The sequence below is a fragment of the Leptopilina boulardi genome, unplaced genomic scaffold, assembly GCF_019393585.1.
Source record: "Leptopilina boulardi isolate dan_hultmark-lab unplaced genomic scaffold, ZJU_Lbou_2.1 LbouV2_278, whole genome shotgun sequence".
NCBI classification, from domain to species: domain Eukaryota; kingdom Metazoa; phylum Arthropoda; class Insecta; order Hymenoptera; family Figitidae; genus Leptopilina; species Leptopilina boulardi.
The window spans coordinates 2,152,520-2,174,579 of NW_026137838.1; the positions used below are offsets into that span (position 1 = coordinate 2,152,520).

A 22,060-nucleotide genomic window follows, 5' to 3' on the forward strand; every position below is an offset into this window, starting at 1 on the left:
ACGAACTTTCAGACTATCTTTATAGTCATCTTGATTCGTCAACCTTCTTTTAATTTGATTCTTTTTCATATTTTCGTTTTTGATTTACTGTAATTTTTATTTTCTTTTTTATTTGTTTTAATTTTAATTATCTCAATTTACGATTTTGTATTAATTTTCTATATTTTCAATTATTTATTTCTTGGATCTTTATTTACTTTCAGTATTTATTAAATATTTTTATTTACCGTGTATTAATGAATTTTCTTTAAAGTTACCGTTTCACTTTTAAATTATTATTATTTTAATATTAATTAATTTATAAATATATATATATTTCCGCACTTATTTCTAAAATTCACTGAAACGTTAAAATTAATAAAAATATAACTATTTTAAAAATAGAAACTTAGAAATAGAAAATCTTTTAACTTCTCATAGACCACACGTGGTGTATTTTCAATATTCGTTTCTTTGGTTATATTGATTAAACAAACGAAATAGAGAAATAGAAAAATTGAAAAAACAAGTGAGAAAATTTTATTTTAATTATCGGAAATTTACTTCTAATTTTTGTAAACTATGATTGAATATTTTTAACAAAAAAGTTAATAAATTCTTGAATTAAAATAGAGATTAGAATATTAGAAAAATTAATAAAAAAGTTAATTAAAAATTATTAAAATTAATGAAAAATTTTTAAATATTGAAAACGATTTTTTTTTAAAGTGATGTGAGGTAAAAGAAAACTCTTTGTTTTTTTAGCTACAAAAGGCACCCATTATAGTATATTTCATAAAGTAATAAAATACAACGGTAGTACAATACTGAAATAATAGTGTTATTCAAATATAATATTTACAATTTGACGACGAAGTTGCGATAGATTTTGAAATGTAGAAGGGGGGTAAGAAAGAGGGGGGGAGGGGGCTAATAAGATTAGCTACTTAAAATAACATTAATAAATATCTAAGAATTAGAGATAAAAATGACTATCTGTATAATTTGAAACGTACAATTTTTTTCTTTTATTTTTTTTGTTTTCTTCTTTCATGACTGCAAAATAATTCTATTATGCTGTCATTCATATATGTAAAAAGAAATCTCTTTCTCGAAAGTAATGAGCGCGACAAAAATTCGCCAGAAAATATAAAACATTTACAATTCGATTGCTCGCTTTAAAAAAAAAAAAATTACTTTCGAGAATGAGAAAATTCGCAGTCGGTTGCACCGATTTAAAATTTTTTATTTGCGTCAAAAATTTTAAATGAAAAATTGAGATTCATTAAAATGATGACATATAATTTTTTGAAATTAATTAAATTTCAATAATTTATCAATTTTCTATTATTGAAGCAAAACTTATAAAATTTTTTTAATCACTGAATTTAATTTAGATTTTAAAAAATAATGGAATTTAAAAATAGTTTATAAAGTCATTGGTACAGCAAATTTTTTTGTTTATACTTGTTGGGTGCATTAGACTGTGTTCGCTGCAACTTCTAATTCATATCTACGAGACTACAAGTTTTTTTTTTTTTTTAGGTACTTGAAATCAAAAGATTTGAAAATAAAATCTTCTTCGGTCATTATCCAGAAGATATCGTTCGCAATATCTTGGCAGACCGTGGCATTTAAAAAATGGCTATACGCAACCAACTTTCTTGGAAAGAGAGCGATAATATATTTTTTTTTTTCGTAAAAATCGTCCCATCGCTATTTTCCAAGTCTTTTTTTTTTTTAATTTCACTTTATATTGAAATTAAAAAAAAAAAAACGAACAAAAATATATAGATGATTGATCGTGATTCTCCAGGTTCTTGTTTTTTTTTTTTTTTCTTTAACAATAAGATTGGCTCAAAAAAAATATCGCAGAGAATCACGATCGTACGCAGCGAATATCGCTCCCAAAAATTCATCATCCGTATAAAAAATACATTTATGAAAAATAATGTGTGTGGAACTGCCTTAAGATGAGCTTAAAATTTCTTTTTTTAAAGCTCTTCTAAAACTTGTTACCACACAAGATCGCCTTATAAATTTATATGTAAATATAGAAAAATTTACCAACTAATTTTTTTTTTTGAAAAAATCGGTTTCTTACAGGCCAAGAGACAATAAGATTAAAATTGTAGATTACGATAAAAAAAAGGTTGTACAAATGACTTGACATAAAGAATATATGTATATAATATTACATATTCGATATACATATATATATATATTCTGGAAATTGTATATTTATATGTATAGCAGGTTATATTATTTGTTTATATATATATATAAACCTTTAATATTACATTATATTACAAGAATGGTATGTGCGTTGGATTGGCATTCTTGAGAATTTGTTTTTTGATGCCCCTTTAAAAAAAAGTTTTTAACTTTCTTTTCATTTAATTATCAGGCAGTGGAAAAAATGTTTGACTAGGGACATTTTGTAATTCATCACATTTATTCTCAAGAATGCCAATTTTTTTCCTTCTCAATAATAAATCGGTAACCGATGCTCAAGCATTCCATCAGTCATCCAAGTAAAAAAAAAAACGAATCCAAATCGTTTCGAGTATGAAAGTATTTTGCAGCGTGTTAATCGTACAGGAAAATACATTTTTTTCTACTTTTTTAAAAAAAAAAAAACTACTACTTTCAATACACGAAGAACAATATTTTCTCAAACAAATTGGAAAGTTTCTTCGGATTCTTTTTATTTAAGTATAAATGACTATCTTAAATGACCTTGTTTCCCTTTTTTTTTTTTTTAAACATTACTTTCAAATAGTACCTGATAATAAGAAACGTGGCCTTCGTCTAAATTCGCTTGTTCTCAAAGATTAATGGACATGTCTTGATCGTAAGGAGTTAGATTAGCATCAGGCGATGAAGGTGAGGTAACTGGCGTCGAGGTTGAACTGATGGGCGATTGAAGAGGTGTTGAACTTGATGGCATTTGTGACGTTGGACTTTCAAGTGTCGAATTCCAGTGACTTCTGTCCGTTCCATCGCCACCGTCGTCCGAGACAATTGAGATGTCCGCAATTATACCACTTTCTACAAAAAAAATTTTGTTTAAGAAAATATTCTAAATTAGCTAATTCTAAATTAATTCTGTTTTATTTTTTTTTAACTTACCGACACTACATTGACTATTAAGAGTAGTGCTTCGGTGATGAGGTCTGGGACTCGCGTCGAGACCCAAATTAAGAGTATTTGGTGGACCACTACTTCCTCCGCTGCTAGAAGACGAACTGACGGATATAACACTGTGAGGTCTTCTACTGTATCGACCAGAGTCATCCGACAATGATATAGCAATCGAATTCCTGAACCTTGGAGCTGAATTAGAAAAAAAAATTTACATTAACAGAATTTTATATTATAAAAATTAAAATTATATAAATGTAAAAAATTTTACTTTTTGACAATTGAGCGACGCTGATCGATCGATCATTAATTTGATCCGCACTAGGTCGAATATCCAGACAGGGTTTATTTCCTATTCCCATACTAGACATTTCCGCCAGGCGCACTTCTGTAATTCGATAATTTTTCCAATCACAAATTGTACAATTATTTCTGATTTGTTGAAAAATTGAAATTTCTAAAAAAAAATTTACCTCTGTTTCGAAGCGCCTGCTTCCAGAGAAGTTTGCTAAGCTCCTCGGTCCAAGCTTTCTTGATATCTTCGCTGGCACACTGTAACGTATACGTATCACCGGGTTTTCTCTTTCTGAACCAAATTTCAAATTTAGTCGGTGAATCAGCAATAACAGCTGTTAATCCAATGTCCGTCGTTTTGATACTGTGCTTATAGATATAAATATCGAGATTCTAAAAAAGAAAAATCAATCAATTTCTATTACAATTCGATCATTTTTTTTTTCATTTACTTACCTTTCGATCGGGAAATCGTCTTGCTTTGCTGAACAAAATTAAATCCTCAAAGAGAAATACTTGTCGCAAACATTTTTTACCCTTGCCCTGCCAAACTAGGAACTCATTTTGTCTCAGCAATCTTCCCTGCTCCTTTACGTTAACCTGGAAAAATTATTTACATATTTTTTGTTAATTATTAAAATATAAAATAAAGCGAAGAGTGTATTAATTTTTTTTTTGTTTAAAGTAACGTTTGCACAACTTACGTCACAATCACGAAGTGAATCCATTGCAAGAAGATCGTTTCCATGTCGAAGTTGAAATCGTACCATTTGTTCGGCTGCTCTTAAATCGGCTTCACCTTCAACTATTGGTTTTGCCTCATCACTGTCGTCTTTCTCGTCCTTATCGCCGCTGATTATCTGATCCGAAACATCAGTACCGGCTTTCACCAATTGCTGAAGAAGTAATGCATATTTTCCCATTCTTTGAACTGGTTTCAAAAGATAACTAGCGAGATCCATTTTATCACCAAGTTCCATTTGTTTCGCTTTAAAAAAATTACTTCCATATTCCGCCATTAGAGAATCCGAATTCGGTTTATTTTTATTGTACAAGGCGTATAGATAAAATTTCTTTTCCTGCGAACAAATCAAATAGAAATTCGGTAAAAATTCAGTTATTTCGAAAAATAAAAATTCGTCTAAAAATAAAATAAATAAATAAATAATTAAAAAATAAATCGAATTCTTTAAAATGAAAATTCGAAAATTTATCAGATAATTATGCGCTCTATAATGTTAAATAATTTTTTATCTATATTTTTGAATTTAATTCCATCTAATTGTTACTTTTTTCTTGTTTTTATTTTCCTCAACGTTTACTCATTTTATATTTCTTTCAATTTTCATTTTTCCTAATCGCCATTTATCATAATCAGCAAGTTACATAAATTTTCCTTATTGACGTATCGTCTATTTTTAGACTGTTGATTAAGTTAAAACAAAAAAATTTTATATAACTTGCATTTTACAAAATTATTTTAGATAAAAAAAGGAAAAAAAATTTAGTTTTAGCAAAAAAAGTCAATTATTAGAAAAATCTAGTTTTGTTGTAACCTAGATCCAATTTTTCAAAATTCATAATTTAGTTTCAATTTAAAAATGTAATTATTTTAATTAATTTTCGATTTAAATTAAAAAAAAATTTGTATTTTAATACTCACATGTCGTAGGAAGCATTGACCAACCATCATTGGTGACTGTTCACATTGTTCTAATTCACGCAAAAAATGTTGACTGTGAAACTCGTAGATTTTCTCCACATTACCGAAAATGACATTTCTTTGGCCTCTCAACGATTGTGGAATGTCCTCACGCACCAACTCTGGTATATAATTCTAAAAGATCACACAACGTATGATTAATCATTGTTCTCAATCTCTATATGTTAATGGATTAAAAAAAAAAAAATAAAGAAACCAATAGAATTGACTTTTAAAGACAGACAATTACCTCTATTATGTATTCAAGGGACTTGACGTAGTCGCGTTCAGTCTGTATCATTTCCCTCATTATGAGCAGTATTGTTCTGTAAGAAGAAACATTTCATTAGTGTGCCATTATGTAACGGAATCTTACTCTTCATTTATTAATGAAACAAAATTTTTTTACTTTTTAGCTTTCATTCCTGGTGCGATGCTGGGAGCACGATGAAGATGTGAATTAACTGGTGGTTTCACCAATCTTCTTGGTGCTGGACTTCGAGGCGGTGTTCTCGGTGGTGAACAATCCAAAAGTTGTTCGGCACTCTCACGAAGTTCTGCAATATTATCGAGAACTGGTCGGCCACCACTTCCTGATCCAATACTCTCCATTGGTCCAGCGTATGATGCTCCACTGTCGCTGTCGTCCCATGATGTACCTTCAAAAATTTCAAAATTAATTAAATTGAAATAATAAAATTTAGTTTTAAATAAAAAATATTTTTTTTACGTTTATTTAAGGAATCGTCCCATGAGTTGGCCGAGTCCGTGGTGCCATAGGATCTTCTTCTCGCAGGACTTCCGGGCGCTGAACATGCTCTTGTGAATTCGAGTGCCTCGTTGCATTTGCTTTTTGCTAAACGACATTGCTCGAGGAGAATTTCGTTGCCGAGTTTTTCCGCTAATGCCATCATTTCGGTGAAATGTTCCGGTGGTGGTGGTGGTCTTGCCATAAGAAATTGTTGTGCCCTTCGTTCGCCGGCTAATTTTGCCTCTTGGGCCCATTCGTAAGCACGATCCTGAAGTAAACAGCATCTCGATGTATCCTCAAGATATTCACGTCTATCCTCTAAACGAGAGCCAAATCCACGTAAATGATGTTTCAACGATCTTGCAAGTTCACGAAGTCCACTTGCACTCGCTGCCTCAGCAAGATCACTTCCCTTATCCAAATGTCTCTGCAAAAGAAAAATATTTTTTCATTATTAAAAATTCAAATTTATTAATTATTAAATAAAAATTAATAAAATGGAAAATTGAATTTTTTTTTATTTTCTCAGTCGCGCAATGACCTCAATAATCTTTCGCAAGGAATATTTAAAAAAAATATAATTGATTATTGTACATCATTTCCACGCATCAGTTTCCTACGCAAGAAATTTTTGCAGCGTCTCATATATGTAAATGAGATCTTTCATAGCAACAGGATGCTACAGGAATATGTTTATTGTAATTTCTTTCACAATAAAATTTTTATTTTCCCTGAGAATAAAAATTATTACTTTTTTCGAATTGTGAATTTTTTTAAAAAAATTCTGTCAAATTATTTTTTGTGGAGAAAAAAAATCCTCACGTAAATTTTGGTGTGGTTGAAATGGCCAACAATATTTGTACAGCTTTCTCATTAATTTTTTTTTTCCCCACCCCATTATAAATAAAGAAACATGTTTTTTCCCCCTGTGTAATGTATTCTATAAATCGACATATGGGCGTAACTAATATTATGTGTCAGTATATTTGGTGGCGTGTGTCATAGAGATGATATACCTAATTTTTGGGGTGGTTGAAGATGATCTTGTGGGGTTTTCGAAAAAGGAACCACTTCTATTATAAAATATATATATGGTTCCCCATATTATCGAATCTATTTATGATCGTACATGTGTGAAAAATTTTTTTTTCCTCACATTTCATTTAAACTATATACAAGTACCGAATTTATTATAGTTCTCAACACTATTATTTTCCCCTAAATTTAATAGTAATTTAAAAAAATATCAATAAATAAATACAGTTATTTGGAAAAAATTTGAAAATATTCAAAATTAAAAAAATTTACTAAATTATTAAAATTAATTTTTTTCTATTAATTAACAATACTAATTAATTAATAATAATTAATTTTTATATTATAAAAATTATAATTTATATTATAAAAATTATATTATAATTGAAATTAGTGAAAAAAATAATTGGATGCTTTTATATTCTAAATGGAATATTTTGTCTTTATTAGGATTTTTGTTCGTTTTCTCTCTTTTTGAAATTTCTCACATATTTTTTTTTGTACAGCGTTTAAGGGTCTAATTAATATGCCCCGTGACAGGAAATATCTCGAAGGGTGGCCCTAATGAAGTTTGTGGGAATAAAAGGGCGATAATATTTAACTGAATGGGCTTTTTGATTGAAGTTTAAGTAACCTTCCGTGTTTAATAGGGATGATCCATCGTCAATTACAACTCCAAGGGAAAATGGATCCTTTTTCATTGACACGTGTTGCAGAGACGATATATATATGTTCTTTCTCTCATAAGTAATGCCTTTGGGAAATTTGAGATATTTTTTTAATTCATTTTATTTTTTTAATAATTTATTTTAAAAAATGGATTTTTAATCGTATAATCAAATTTTAATAAATAATTACCACTCTTTTTGTAAAAATACAAATTTATTTTTTTTTTTATTTTAATTTCAAATTTTTATAATTTTTATTCCTTCCTTTACCGATTAGACTATTAAAAAAATAAAAATAGAAAAATGGAGTAAAAAAAAAATAACAAAATTTTTTTTGGGGAAAATATTTGTTGAGAACAAAAATGGAATTCAAAAATGAAATTATCAACTATAAATGTAGTTGATACAAAAAATTTTTGCGGGCTTTGACACATGTACAAGATTCCATGAAAGTATCATAAATATTTCAGATTGTAAATTCACGGTTTGTACTCTGGAGATCATATATTTTCATTTCCTCTTCTTTGATCTTTTACAACTGTGAAACATGAATTCCAAGCGCACAAAACTACTTCTTAATATATTTTTTTTCCTCCAGTTAAGCAAAAAAAAAAAAAAATAATAATTAAAAGAATTTTAATTAAATTTCATATTTAATTTTCTGTATTTATATAATATTTTGATTCTAATATTAAAAATACAGTTTCAAGTCTATTAAGAGATTGAAAAAAATATTATTGAAATTATTGAAAAATACAAAGAAACAAAAGAAGGGTAAATTAGAAAAAATCGATGGTTAAAAAAAAGAATTTTTTTTTTTTTTTGTAAATTAAAGCTTTCTCCCACTTTTACAACAGGTTTTTAATCTAATAATAATCGTAGAAATTTCTTGAACTTGCGTACGATTATCGAGCGATGTACATGCCAAATCGTCCATCAAGCGTGAAATCTAGATTAATTAAGTTAATTTAATCAAAAAGCAATTAAATTCTTAACAAAATCCTGCAAAACGTGTACACGAGTTTAGAATATTTTCTTTTTTTTTTAAAAAAATGATTATTCGCATAAAAATCGAATTAATTAATAGTGCATTCTATTAATTTTTTTGTTATTAAAATTTATTAATAATAAATAATTACTATTTATTATTAATAAATTATATTTATTAAAAAAAAATGATTACTATTTATTGATAATAAAAAATTAATTTTTTGTTAATAATAAATAATGAACATTTATATATTACACTAAACTAAATCAAAAAATTATTTTATTCTTTAGAAACACGTTATTATGATTTAAAAATGCAGTCAGAGCTATTTTTGAATTTTTCTCCTTAAAATCCCTGCACAAGGATTATCCTGCATGAGATATTTGAAGTGAATGTATATATAATCTTGAAAAATGTGTCTAAAGCAGGTTTTGAATTCATATACTGTAGGTATATATATATATATATATATCAATGGTACTTTGTTCAATTCATGTAATAACATACTTCAACTTCAGAATTGTATTTCTAACCATTGATTAAGTATTCCACAAGTCTGTTAATTGCAAAATAAGACAAGAAAAATCAAGGAAATATATTACAAATATAAAATCATATTAGGAAAATGTAAATTCAGAATTTAATTTCAATTCTTAACTTGACTTTTTCCTACTAAATTTTAATTAATTTTTTTCATTTAATAAAAAAAAAATTCGTTAAAATTTTTACTAAATGAAATTTAAAGTAAATTTTCTGTATTTACTGAATAATTAACTAATTTTTTAAATTTAATTAATATAATTATTGTAATTTATTAATTAAAACACTAGATTCACTATAACGTAATATTGTAGTTTCATTATTATAAGTAAATTAAAATTTACTTTATAATAGAAAATTGCAATTTAGTTTGTATAAAGTTTATAATTGAAACAAAATTGTAAATTGACTCTATAAAATTATAATTTTGTATATATATATGTATTTTATGCTTGCACAAGTGATCGGTTAATAAACACGAATTCCTTTCAAAAAGGAGAGAGAGAGAGAGAGAGAGAGAGAGATAACTAAGATTATTATACTTTCTAATTATGGCGATATTGGATCATGGTAATTGGCAGTTTATTTGCAGTGTCGCTACCAAGTTGGAAAGTCGTTAAATGTGCGCTTATGCTCACACATATTATATATACATAAACTTGAAAATACGCGTCAAAATTTATCAGCGAGAAAATTATCGCCAAGATTGTTATATAGAAAATTATGAGAATTCAATTTAGATTTTCGAGAAATTTCTATAATAAAACAAAAAAACAAAAAAAAATCATTGAAGAAAATAATTTACAAAATTTTTTACAAATTAATTATTTCTATATTCTGTACAAAATTTATCAAAAATAATTTTTAGATTTTTTTAAAACAATCTGTATTTTTTAAATAATTTTTCAAACCAAATAATTTATAGAAATTACTAAAATAAATTTTTCTCAAAAATCTGTAGAATCTGTAAAATTTACCAAACAGTTTATAAATTTTGTTAAACGTAGAAATTATCAAAATAGTTTGCAGAATTTTTCATTACAATTTGTAAAATTTACTAAACAATTTGTAAAATTTGCTAAATGAATTTAAAAATATAGAATTTATGTAAAAAATTTTTTTTTAATTTTCCTTTAGAATCTGTAGAATTTATCAAACGGTTTGTGAAATTTGCTAAATAAATTTAAAATTGTAGAATTTACTAAAAAAAATTTTTTGTAGAATTTCCCTTTTAAATCTGTAGCATTTACCAAACATTTTGTAAATTTTTCTAAATGTAGAAATTATAAAAAAAATTTGTACAATTTCCCTTTACAATCTGTAAAATTTACTAAACAATTTGAAAAATTTGCTAAATAAATTTAAAAACGTAGAATTTATGTAAAAATTTTTTTTTAATTTTCCTTTAGAATCTGTAGAATTTATCAAACGGTTTGTGAAATTTGCTAAATAAATTTAAAATTGTAGAATTTACTAAAAAAAAAAAGATTGTAGAATTTCCCTTTTAAATCTGTAGCATTTACCAAACATTTTATAAATTTTTCTAAATGTAAAAATTATAAAAAAAATCTGTAGAATTTCCCTTTAGAATCTGTAAAATTTACCAAACAGTTTGTAAAATTTGCTAAACGTAGAATTTAAAAACATAGAATTTAACTAAATTTTTTGTTTTTTAAATTCCCTTTTAGAATCTGTAGAATTTATACCAAACAGTTTGTAAAAAATTTTGCTAAAGGATTTAAAAATTGTAAAATAAAAATGTGTTGTAAAAGCGAAAAATTTTAAAATTTTAGCGAAAAAAAAAATTATCAGACAAAATTTGGGGGGTTTGAAAAATTCGTCACACATTTTTGCGATGAAGAAAATGCGAAATGGCTATGGCGAATACTAAAATTCCCTAGAGGTGTAATTAATTATAATCGAGTTGAGCGGGGAATTTTCAGCTGATGTATAATGAATCATGCTTTGTTAAACTTGGCGCCCCTAGCCGGATGAATAAATTGACGCTTCCGTCACGCCTCCTTATGTACAACATAAATGTTTTTTTAAATTTTATTCTACTCTGATAATAAGATTTTTTTTTTCATCTCTAGTGCATTAACCACATTTAACTGCTTCTATTTTATTCCCATCATCATTATTTTCACAATCGTCAAGTTTTTTTCAAGTCACTTTCCTTTTATAGTGAAAATTCATTTCCTTCAACAATTCCTAAAAAAAAAAAAAACTAATTTGTGGAACATAAAATTATTTGTTGATGTTTAGTATATATGTATAGAAAAAAAAATGGCAGATGCTAAGCGAAACAATTCTCACGAAAGTGTTTTCGGTATTTGGAAGAAAAAAAAAAGTCTACTTATTTTTTTTGAAGTCTGAACGCGCTGGTTTAAGAATGTTATTTTTCGAAATGGTTGTTAGAGTCACGCTATGGTCATTTCGATGGTGAAAATAGAGCCGTTCGTTTCGCGTTAAATTTACAGTAAATTGCAGTTTCCAATAACCGATAATCAGCTTGCAAAGCACTATATATATGTGTGTCTTATATTTTTTTTTCATTTTTTTTTTCTGACAAAGATTATTCGAACTACAGAGTGCTCTTTAGTATCATTAAACACAATGGACCAAAAACCCAATGAAAAAAAAAACAAGAAACTTCCGAATATAATTATTTGGTCCATTACGGTCATTTTAAGAATGCTTTTTAATTTTGGATTCTGTTTTACGATTTTTCAAATTGCCAATAAAACCCATAAATAATTACATATTTATTTTTCTATTAATTTTCAACTTTACAAACAATTTTTTCGATTTTTAGTATTCGTTTTATAAGTATTTTATTATTATTATTATTATTATTATTATTTTATTAGTTTAAAATTATAAAGTTTTTATTAAAAAAATATATTCTAAATTTAAGAATATTTAGTGTATTTAATTCTTGGCATGTAAATTCTTTTCAATTAACTGTACTAATTGAAAAATGTAATTCTAAAAAAAAAAATTGTGAATTAATTTATAATGAACATTGGATTTCTCTAATATTTCTATATATGTTTATATGTATAAATAGAAGGAAGAAAATTCTCTTTTTCACTTGCAATTTCTAAAGTATCGTGTGTCGGAAACATCTGTAGATACACACGTCTTTCAAGAAAAGAGCGACAGTTTTCACTAAACTGGCTTTCCTTCGTTTTACACAGAAAACAATTTTTTTTTATTTATATATAAAAACTGACAAAGTTGCTAGACATTTGCGTGAACGAATGCACTATGTTAGGTTGCTGACCAGAATAGAATGCTGTGGCATAAGAAAGTTGCACCTACTTGTATATATATATGCAAGCACTATATATGTATTTTTTTGCAAATTTTTCAAATTCCAGAAAAACATTTTTTTTTAATTTAAAAAATATAAAAATAATTCTTTTTATTTCTTACTTTTTTTTTAGTCTATTAATTATTATTTTTAACTTAGTACACTGAAAAAAAATTTATTTTATTTAAATAATCGATTACTATCAGATAAATATTTATACTTGAACCAAATAATTTTTAAGTCAATTAAATGATATTTTTAAATTATTGTTCCAAATACAGAAAAAAATTGTTGCAAATACAGAAATTATTGTTGCAATTACAAGAAAATATTGTTTTTAAAAACACAAATTATTGTTTCAAATATAGAAATTATTGATCAAAAAACAATTTATTTAATTCAAATAAAAATTATTTGATTTTGAAATATATTTATTTGATTCAAATAATCACACCCAGAGAAATGATTTATTTGTACCAAATAAAATATATTTGAATTAAATAAACGTATATTTGTCTCAGAGCCTACTAACTTATTTATTTGGCGTAAATAAAAATTTTATTTGTCAGAAATAAATTTTTTATTTCAATGAAATAAAATATATTTGCAACAAATAAATGAGTTAATAGGCTCGGAGACAAATATACTATTTCTCTGAGTGCAGTTACTTGACTACTATAAAATAAATAATATTAAAACTTATTATTTAAATTCAATGATAGTTTCAAATATAGAAATGAATTTTTCTAATACAACAATTATTACTCCAAATATACAATTTATTTAATTCAAATAAAAAAAAATTTGGTTCAAGTAAATATTTATTTCATAAATAATCAAATATTTGAATCAAATAATTTTTTTCCAATATATAAAATCGCAATAAAAAATATAAAATTAAATAATTTAATTTTACAATATAAAATATATAAAATTATAAATTAAAATATAATAAAATATTGAAAAAAAATAAAATAAATTTTATTTTACTGATTGAAATCCCTTTTTCCCTCCTTCGCTCATTACAAATAATTAAATATTTATGTTTCATATAATATTTACCCCTGCAAGGGTCCATTGTAAAGATATGATTTTACTGTGTCTCGATAAAAAAAAAAAAATTCTCTTTGAAAGAACTTATATATTATTCCCTTGCATTATTAAATACAATGTTTGTTGAAGTTTTTAAGCTCAACGCACAACGATTTATGTCACCCCTAATGCAAAAAATCAACCCTTATCATTCTGTAGACATAAAGTATTACACAAAAAGTAATTTAAGAGAAAAAAATAACCACAAATCGTTTTGTCAAAGCATGTAAAAAATTTTATATTCTAATTTTCAAAATATAATTATTATTTGTTTTTTTATTATTATTTTATTATTTCAATATTTTTTTTTAATTAATTGTACATTTCAAGGACCTTAATTGTAAAAATAAAATTTTTTTTATTATTATTTTTTTTTAATTGACATTTGACAGAACGTTAATGCAGAAAGAATTGAAAAAAATATTTACATGCGTCAGTAAATAGTTAAAAAGATTTTAAGACATTTTGATTATATGCACGTATTGTATTTATATATATGTAAAAGGAAAAGGTAATTAAAAACAATTAGAAGGGAAAGTGACACATCATTGACATTATTGCGGGAGGTGAAAAAAAAACACCGGAAGAAATTTAAAATGCTTACAAAAGGGAATTTTAGAGATGTTTCTTTAATCATTCAAGAAAAAAAAAGAAACATTTGAACAAGAGTCACAATTTCTAAAAATGGAAGAAAACTTTCTTTGTAGATTATTGAGAAATAAACATACGTTTATTTAAAATGAAAGTCAATTGAAAAGAAAACTTCTTAATTTGTTTATTTAAAAAAAAAATTAATAAATTAATTAATAAATAAAAATATAATCTCATTCAATTTTTGACAAAAATTCGTCATCTTTTCATTTCATTACTAAAATAAAAAATGAAGAAATCTTTATAATTCCCCACCATAAAAATTCGAAAATCTTCACAAAATATCGAGAATCACAAAATTATGTAAATATCCTGTTTTTTTTCCTAATTTTTCCTCAATTTAAAATTTAAAATTCAATATAACTTATAAAGTGTTACATAATGAGATGATATAAAAGAAAATATTTTTTTTTTATAGAACTTGAAACCTATTACAAAATGTATATAGTGCGCAAATATATAATGAAATATGATATTATATCAAAAGTACATCATGAGGAAAAAAAAATTATGCAAATATGATCGATATGCAGTCTAGTGTGACTAAAAAAAAGTAACGATCTGAAAATCGTATCTTTTGTGTTCGATTTTTTTCCCCTCCTATATATATATATATATAGCTTCTTTCGAGATTTCAAGTCACAAATCACCTGTCGCGCGATACTTTCTCCTATATATACGAGATGAGATCTTACAATGAAGATGGTATAATACAAAAAGCAGACAACTATCCAGGGACAAATGTTTAACGTTTGAATACATATATAGATATAAGAAAACTTTGCAAAATACCTCACGAAGTCTTCTACAATATATAGACAAAAGTTATTTATTTATTTAGTAAATAAATAGGCTTTCACCTCTGTGTCAGGGTTCACATTACAAAAATCAATCGTCACGATCTTCAATCAGAGGAGAGACGATGAAAATCTTGTGACATTTTATATATGTGAGATAACTTTTCACATTTCTAGAAAAAAAATGGAATGGGAAAAAGAAATTATTATAATTTAGAATTGATTGGAATTTTACCCCGAAATATGTTTCAAAGAATTTTTATCTCAATAGTAGCTCCAATTAGTAGTAACTTCAGCTAATTATAGCTTCAATTAGTAGAACTTCAGCTAATTATACCTTTAATTAGTAGCAACTTCAGCTAATTATAGCTTTAATTCTTAGTAACTCCAGCTAATTATACCTTCAATTAGTAGTAACTTCAGCTAATTATAGCTTCAATTCTTAGTAACTTCGGATAATTATACCTTCAATTAGTAGCAACTTCAGCTAATTATAGCTTCAATTCTTAGTAACTTCAGCTAATTATACCTTCAATTAGTAGCAACTTCAGCTAATTATAGCTTCAATTCTTAGTAACTTCGGCTATAATTACACGCTTCAATTCGTACTACCTTTGGGTATAATAATAGTTTCAATTTATAGTACCTTCAAAAATTGGTAGGTTCGATTAGTAAATAATAATTTAAATTATTCGTAATTAGTAATACTTTAAGTAATTATGACTTCAATTATTAGTAGTAACTTAAAAAAAATTGTAGCTACAATTAGTAGTATTTAGATAATTATAACTTCAATTAGTAGTACCTTAAATTAATAGTAGCTTCAATTAGTACTACTATAACTAATTATTACTTCAATTATTAATAGTACATAAAAATAATTGCAACTTCAATTAGCAGTATCTTAAACTAATTGTAGCCCTAAATAGTAGTATAGCTTCACTTAGCAGTATCTTAAACAAATAATAGCTTCAATTAGTAGTACTTTAGATAATTATAACTTTAATTAGTAACACCTTAAATTAATCGTGGCTTCAATTATAGTAGTACCATGAACTAATTGTAGTTTCATTTATCAGTAACTTAAAATAACTGTACTTTGAACTAATTATACCATTAATTAGTAGTACCTTCAACTAATTATAATTTTAATTTGGTTGTATCTTGAACTAATTGTAGCTACAGTTAGTAGTACCTTTAACTAATTGTAGCTTCAGTTAGTAGTACCTTGAATTAATTGTACCTTCAATTAGCAGTACCTTTAACTAACTATTATTTTAATTTGGTAGTATATTGAACTAATTGTAGCTTCAGTTAGTAGTACATTTAACTACTTGTAGCTCCAATTATCAGAAGCTTGAACTAATTGTAGCTTCAGTTAGTAGTACCTTGAATTAATTGTACCCTCAGTTAGCAGTACTTTGAACTAACTGTACCTTTAATTAGTAGTACCTTTAACTAATTATAATTTTAATTCGGTAGTATCTTGAAGTAATTGTAGCTTCCGTTAGAATTACATTAAACTAATTGTAGCTTCAGTTAGTAGTACCTTGAACTAATTGTAGCTTCCATTAGTAGTACTTTGAACTAATTGTAGCTTCAATTACTAGTACCTTAAACTAATTGTAGCTTTAGTTAGTAGTACCTTAAACTAATTGTAGCTTCAGTTTGTAGTACCTTGTATTAATTGTACCTTCAATTAGTAGTACCTTTAACTAATTATAATTTTAATTTGGTAGTATCTTGAAGTAATTGTAGCTTCAGTTAGTAGTACCTTAAACTAATTGTAGCTTCAGTTAGTAGTACCTTGAACTAATTGTAGCTTCAATTAGTAGTACATTAAACTAATTGTATCTAAAATTAGTAATACATTAAACTAATTGTAGATTCATTTAGTAAGTACATAAAAAAAATAAACACTGCTATACGTTACAATTTGTATAACAAAAAAAAAAACCTCAAACAAAACAAATGTGGGGGAAAGTTTGAAACCGATTTACAGCAATGAAATTAAATTGACATGTTCAAAAAGTAACAAAGAATTTATCGGTGAGGGTTCACAAAGTAGTTGTGTAAATGAAAAGGATCGTACACCTGTATAGTATAATGCATTTTACATCCGAGCGATAATGACTTTCACTTGAGGAGCTCTTTTTATTGATGCGAGAAAGACATATCCACTCTGCGCTTATTTTAAAGTCTTTTTCTTTCTCTCTTTCAAAAGAAGATGCTTAACATCCTCCATACACACATATATATATATACCATACATGTTAGAGATCACGTCTATATAATCCATAAAATTAGTATGTAAAAGTTTCTTTATAAAAATTATGTACTTTCGCTATTGGTATATATATATATTACGCCAGGCGCATTTAGTTTAAGAGATCATGTGTGTAACTTTTTAGAGCCTTGAACCTTGTATTTTCAAATCCTTTTCATATTAAATTATTAGAGATATCGACATTTATTCCTATTTTATTTAATTTATTTACTATTATTAGTATCATATTATTATTATTATTATTATTATTATTATTATTATATTTTATATTAATATTATATTACTATTATATTACTATTATATTACTATTATATTACTATTATAGTACTATTATAGTACTATTATAGTACTATTATAGTACTATTATATTATTAGTATATTATTATTATTATTATTTAATTTTACCGAATGAATTGAAAATTTTTACATTTTTTTATTTCTTTTTCTATATTTATTTCTTATAATTTAATTATATTTTTTTATATTCTAATTATGCTTTTATATTGTAATTATATTTTCCATTAAGAATATTAAATATTTATTATCTATTAATTAAGATAATTATATATTACAATTATACAGTATATAAAACGCTTAGAAATAATTTTGAAAAAATTTTCACGCATGGGGGATCGAACCCAGGGCTCTTGGGACGCGCAAGTCATGTACTCTAACCACACAGCCACAAATCAACTCCAAAAGTGAGTTAAAATCTCTTTTTTTATAATAAATCTTTGACAGAAAAAACAGTTATAATTACCAAAAAAAAAAAAAAAAAAAAAAAAAAAACTATAATGTAACAAATATTGAAATGCGCGAATTATTGAAATTAATTACTTTTAATTTTATTAATATATATATTCAATATGAAAGATTTACTTGGCACGTATGCAAAGTTTGTGACATTGATTAAAGCAACTGTTCATGTCATGTATATAGTTGAGATGAACTGCGTGGCTAAGTGTCTCGAGAATTGCATTCCACAACTGCAAAGGTCAAAATACTCCTTTTCATCTTGCAAGTGCATAAGATGCCTTGCCTCCGAGCCGCCTTCTTTCTTTCTCTCTCTCTCTCTCTCTCTCTCTTTTTTTTATTTTTTCTTTCTTTTTTCTCCCTTATAACACTCGATAATAATCGCTTCAATATATAGTTTTCGTACAAATTTTTTTTCTTTCTTTTAATTTCTTTTCTTTTTTTTTATGATAATTACGTGGCAAGCGGTGAAAAATTTTAATTACTTTTCTGATATAAAAATTAATATACAAGTTTCGGCGAATATATATATATATATTAAAAAACTTCTTTCAATAAATCAAAACGGTGAATTTATTCTTTATATTTGGTTATATTACTCCAGAATGAATAAAATATTTTATGAATACATAAAACTAATGTACAAAATTATGAATGTAATATAAGTTTTAATCTTATATTTCAAAAGTGCATGTAAATGACTTGAAATGATATCGGGACTTTTAATATAAATAAAAATGACATCATTTATTTTTTTTAAAGGGAATTTCTCAAAGAAAAATTAAGAGAAAAAATGTTTTTAATAAGAAAAATCTTTTTTATGTTCCCTTTAATTTCGTTAATAGTAAAAAAAAAGAAATTAAATAAAATTTCAAGCAAAATAAATTATTTATTAATTTATATTAAATGCATTTGATTGATTTAATTAAAATTTGGTTTTTAAATGAATTTTTTTCTGAGTGGAGAGAGAAAGAGAGAGAGAGAGAGAGAGAGAGAGAAGGAAAGAGAGCTTTTAGGAATTCTTCTGTGTGCAATTTTAAGTGATTTATAAATTAATTAATTATTTTCAGATTGCAAATTATATAATGAACATTTTAATCTCTGTGACATTAAAGTGGCATCAAGTATATCTTTCACATTTACATGTTAATTAAATCCAATTAAAATTCTATAAAAATCACAATTTTTTTTAAGCGACGTAATTTTTCATCAATTCTTTATTAATAAATAAATTTAGTAAATTATTAATTTATTAATAGGTAACTAATTTATTAATTTGTAATTAATTTATCAATAAGTAATTTATTTATAATTACATAATTTATTAATAAGTACAACCAGAGAAATATTTTAATTGAACCAAATATATATAATATATTTGAGTTAAATAAACGTATATTTATCTCCGAACCTACTGGGCCAATTTATTTGGCGTAAATAAATTTTTTTTATTTAAATCAAATAAAAATTTATTTTAATCAATAATAAATATTTGGCTTTGAGACAAATATATCATTTCTCTGGGTGTAACTAAATTATTAATTTGTAATTAATTTATAAATAATTTATTAATTAATTAAATAAACTAATTCGAAAAATTCGAAAATTCTTTGTAGGAATGAAATTAAGATATAAAAATTTATTTATGTTAAATTAAATTCGGATAAGTAATCTTAATTCCAATACTTGTTATAACGATTTTACAATGCAAAAAAAAGAACACATTTGCAAAAGCAATGTCCTCATATATCATTCTCGAATTTTTGGTATCACTGTGCATAGTACATATGTATATATATATAAAATCCGGTTTTCTCTTGTCACTCTTTTCTCTGCCTCTGGAGAAATGTCTCGACGTCAAAATATATAAATCATGACTTCTAATTCCCCCCTTTGAATATAGTGAATATAAGAAGAAAGAAGAGGATAAGATATAAGGATATACACCATTGGCTTTACATAATCGCCTAGAGCCAAGCATGTTGTTTTTATTATTCACTTTTATTGGCCGCTGTGTTATACTTATTGCAAGTCTATGTATGATATATATATATATATATATATATATATATATATATATATATATATATATGCAACAAGCAACAGGTTCAAGACGCTTTCACAAAAGTCAGAATAAAATAGAGTATCCCTAAATTGCTATATATAGGAAACTTGATTATCAAGGAAATGCACGAAGATATATAATAATTAATCTCCCTTCACTGAATAATGATAATTCTGATTAAATCGAGCATTTATGCATAACTGAGTGATAATATAATCGATAATATTCGTTTAATATAGACCAAACATGATTATCGATTAATTTTTTTGGGGTTTTTTTTTTTATGAAAATTAACGCTTATATAACGAAACGGAAGTTGCATCCATTAACTATTAATTTATTTTCTGAATATAATAATTAAGTATCATAAGTTGTAAGTGGTACTAATTTTATTGTAATTATAAATTGTAACTGTCAATTAATAATCAATACCTATGGAATTACAAGGAAAAAAAATTTATTTGATTCGGATAAACGGTTACTTTACTATTATCAAATATTTATTTGTATTAAATAAATATTTCTGTATTAAATAAATATCTATCTGTATCAAAGAAATATCTATCTGTATCAAATAAATATCTATCTGTATCAAATAAATATTTATTTGTATCAAACAATAATTTTTATTTGAATCAAACAAACTGTAATTAAATCAATATTTCTGTAATTAAAACAAATAAAATTTAATTGACTCAAAACTTATTTGGTTCAAGGAAATATTTATTTGGTAATTGTCAAGTAACAATTATTATTTGAACCAAATAAATTTTTTTCATTGTATCATCAATATTGTAACTAAAGCAAATTGTAACTATCCCTAATTATAATTATTTATTAATTTTAATTATCTTTAATTGGGAGTATCAATTAATTGTAACCATCCTTAATTATAATTATCAATTAATTGTAACTATACTTAATTACAATTATCAATTAATTGTAATCATCCTTAATTATAATTATCATTTAATTGTAACCATCCTTAATTATAATTATCATTTAATTGTAACCATTCTTAATTATAATTACCAATTAATTGTAACTATTCTTAATTTTAATTATAAATTAATTGTAACTATCCTTAATTATAAGTAGCAATTAATTATTACCACTACCAATTGTTACTATCATTAGTTGTAACTACCATTTTTGTAATTATTTATTAACTATTTATTTTGTTTATTTTTATTTATTTATTATTTTGTTAATTTTTATTCATTTATTATTTATTTATTTTTAATTTAATTATTATTTATTTATTACTTTGATTTATTTTGATTTATTTTTTATAGTAAATTTTATAGTTTTCGAAATCAATCGCGGAGAAAAAAATCCAACGCCATGGAGAATCGAACCCTGGATTCTTGCACCGCAAGTCGTGAACCTTAACCACTAGACTATCGACTAATATTTTTTTCAACTTTAATTCCAAACAGTTCTATATACAATCTGTTAAACTAGTTAACACAAACTAACACTAATTAAAACAATTCCCCCCCCCCCCAAAAAAATTCTACTACAATTTTCTATAAATATTTTTTTAATTTTCTCAGCCTATATAAATTACTAAATAAATTTCCTAAATAATAGTTTCAAGAATTTTCTCGCACTTATCGTATCCGGAAGAATTGGAAAAAAAAAATCATGCTGATTATCTGGTTTGGGCGAGATATTTGGTGAATTAGTATAACAGGGTCACAAATAGAAACTAGAAAGTTAATCTGTAAAAGGTTGGTGTTCTGTGATATGGTTCAGCGCCCGGTGTATATATATATATATATATATAAAAGGTGTGGCTGAAAAATGGTACTTATAAAAAATTGAACTTCGAAATTTCCTTCTTCTCATGCACCGCGCACCATATAAACGAGAGAGTTCATAAGATATACTTTGATTTGAAAATTAATGGAATCAGGTAAATTGGCACTTGTATATTTTATGAATTCACTGTATATGTGTATAAATTTTCGTATAGTTTTTTTTTTTCCTTTA

At 25.1% G+C, this 22,060-nt stretch overlaps 1 protein-coding gene across 1 annotated transcript in view; it reads right to left on the minus strand.

The window, feature by feature from the left end:
- Positions 1 to 792: 792 nt before the first annotated feature.
- Positions 793 to 22,060, minus strand: part of LOC127282032 (uncharacterized) — a 347,280-nt gene continuing 326,012 nt past the window's right edge. Inside the window, exons 14-23 of the mRNA XM_051306104.1 lie at positions 5,850 to 6,297; positions 5,529 to 5,778; positions 5,370 to 5,445; positions 5,081 to 5,254; positions 4,122 to 4,496; positions 3,874 to 4,017; positions 3,597 to 3,810; positions 3,395 to 3,511; positions 3,112 to 3,315; positions 793 to 3,030 (exon numbers count right to left, since the gene is read on the minus strand). Coding sequence (XP_051162061.1) covers positions 2,807 to 3,030; positions 3,112 to 3,315; positions 3,395 to 3,511; positions 3,597 to 3,810; positions 3,874 to 4,017; positions 4,122 to 4,496; positions 5,081 to 5,254; positions 5,370 to 5,445; positions 5,529 to 5,778; positions 5,850 to 6,297 — 2,226 coding nt within the window. The 3' untranslated portion in view covers positions 793 to 2,806. The remainder of the gene's footprint in view (positions 3,031 to 3,111; positions 3,316 to 3,394; positions 3,512 to 3,596; positions 3,811 to 3,873; positions 4,018 to 4,121; positions 4,497 to 5,080; positions 5,255 to 5,369; positions 5,446 to 5,528; positions 5,779 to 5,849; positions 6,298 to 22,060) is intronic.